Consider the following 1693-nt stretch of genomic DNA (forward strand, 5'->3'; position numbering starts at 1 on the left):
AGTTCCTTCTCTCCCAGCCACAAGAAGGGACGAGAGTCTCACCGCACAGAAGTCTACTTCTGATGGTTTTAACATACTTAGCAAGGTACTGAGGGAAGTCTACATTCTGGTGATGGCACTAAGGTAGAAATTTACTTACAATGTTGACTCTAGCTCTGTTTGGCTTCCGTATGGTTACCCTTCCTATACAGTGTTCTGAAAAGTCTTCTCAAGACCTCACAGAAAACCTTACCTTAACTATGGAAAAATTATTATGTAAGGACAATCCAGACCAGAATTCTGTCTGACAGAAGTCAATAATACAATACCCAGAAAAGCCACAAGAACACAGCAAGCAAATATTTGTTCACTTCTGCAGTGGTTTTTTGGCATCTTGAGCCAGGAGATGAACACCTGTACTTGGCATGCCTGGACGAACTTTTATTCCATGAACCCTCCTAATTTTCTGAATCAGCACAAACAACCAAGTTCCCAATAATCTTTTAAGACAGAGTAAGCTGACAAAGCGCCTGCACTGCCCCTTCAATCTGTTTTTAAAACACCTGTTATGAAGAAAGAAAAGAGGATCAGACATGCAGATCCCAAATCACAGAAATGGCATTCTGGCTTCCCCTCAGCTGCCTCACCTACCCAGCTGCCAACAAGTCCAAGTACACCCCTCTACCCATGTCAAATTCCTGCCATTTATGCTCAAATTTAAATGCATGCCTGTAATTATGAGTCCAAACATTTGCTGCAGTTATCTTGCCTCAAAAGCCTTACTAGCGTCTGACTAGCCAAAGCATTCTACCTGCATTTCTCCTGTATCAAACAGGAATATCCCATATCCTTACACTGAAAATTTGATACCCTGTATCAAACACATGAACATTTCATACTGTAGATGCACTACTTGTCCACAGTAAGACTCTAAACACACTCAGTGTCCATCACTGCTGAGGCTGTGACAGCAGCACATCCTCACTGGAACAGATAATGGAAAATCAACCTTGTACAAACTCATCTTCACATGAAAACACCAGAGAGCTGTTCACAAAACAGCACAGGCTGTTCACAACTGGCACATAGCTAACCAGCATGGCTTGCTAGGATCAAGCTTTCTAGGATGACACATTAACCTGGGGACTTACCTGGCATCTTCTGATACAACATCTTCCAACTTTGGCTTCTTTCCCAAAACATCTTCAGCACCATCAGCCTCAACATCTCTTTTCAGCTTCACTGCTGCTGGTACCAAAGGCTTTTCTTCCAATTGTTTTCTGCAACATAAAACACACAAAATAATTAAACCCTGCCACTTTTACTTACATATTTTCAGAGAAGAAACCACCAGTCCTGGGGGTGACTGATCACACTGCATCCAGGGAAACAACCCAGGCAACTGCACCCAGGAAAAGGCTGTGGCATTTCAAACCACTTCCCAGATAAACCTGGCACCACATCCGCATGCTGCTGCTCTATCATGCTCTATGCCAGGGCTGGTTCCAGCTTTGGGGCCAGGGATCCTGGGAAAGCGGATCCAGGGATCCTGGGGGAAAGAATCCCTTACGGTTGCACCGACGGTCTGGTTCCAGGGGGCTCAGGAACTCAAAAAAGGTGGCAGAAGCTGAACACAGTAGCACAGCCCGAGCCTCCCCTGGGTCCTGCTCCCTCAGCCCCACGCCGTGCCCTCACCCCTATCCCCTCGGCCTCG

At 45.7% G+C, this 1693-nt stretch overlaps 1 protein-coding gene across 1 annotated transcript in view; it reads right to left on the reverse strand.

Moving 5' to 3' along the window:
• The window catches only part of SKIV2L2 (superkiller viralicidic activity 2-like 2 (S. cerevisiae)), a gene marked incomplete at its 5' end in the record, with an annotated part of 41894 nt that extends 40635 nt beyond the window's left edge, over nucleotides 1–1259 (reverse strand). Inside the window, 1 exon segment of the mRNA XM_009079236.1 lies at nucleotides 1131–1259. Coding sequence (XP_009077484.1) covers nucleotides 1131–1259 — 129 coding nt within the window.
• Nucleotides 1260–1693: the final 434 nt, after the last annotated feature.

Source organism: Acanthisitta chloris, unplaced genomic scaffold (assembly GCF_000695815.1).
Source record: "Acanthisitta chloris isolate BGI_N310 unplaced genomic scaffold, ASM69581v1 scaffold6627, whole genome shotgun sequence".
In the NCBI taxonomy this organism is placed as follows: Eukaryota; Metazoa; Chordata; class Aves; order Passeriformes; family Acanthisittidae; genus Acanthisitta; species Acanthisitta chloris.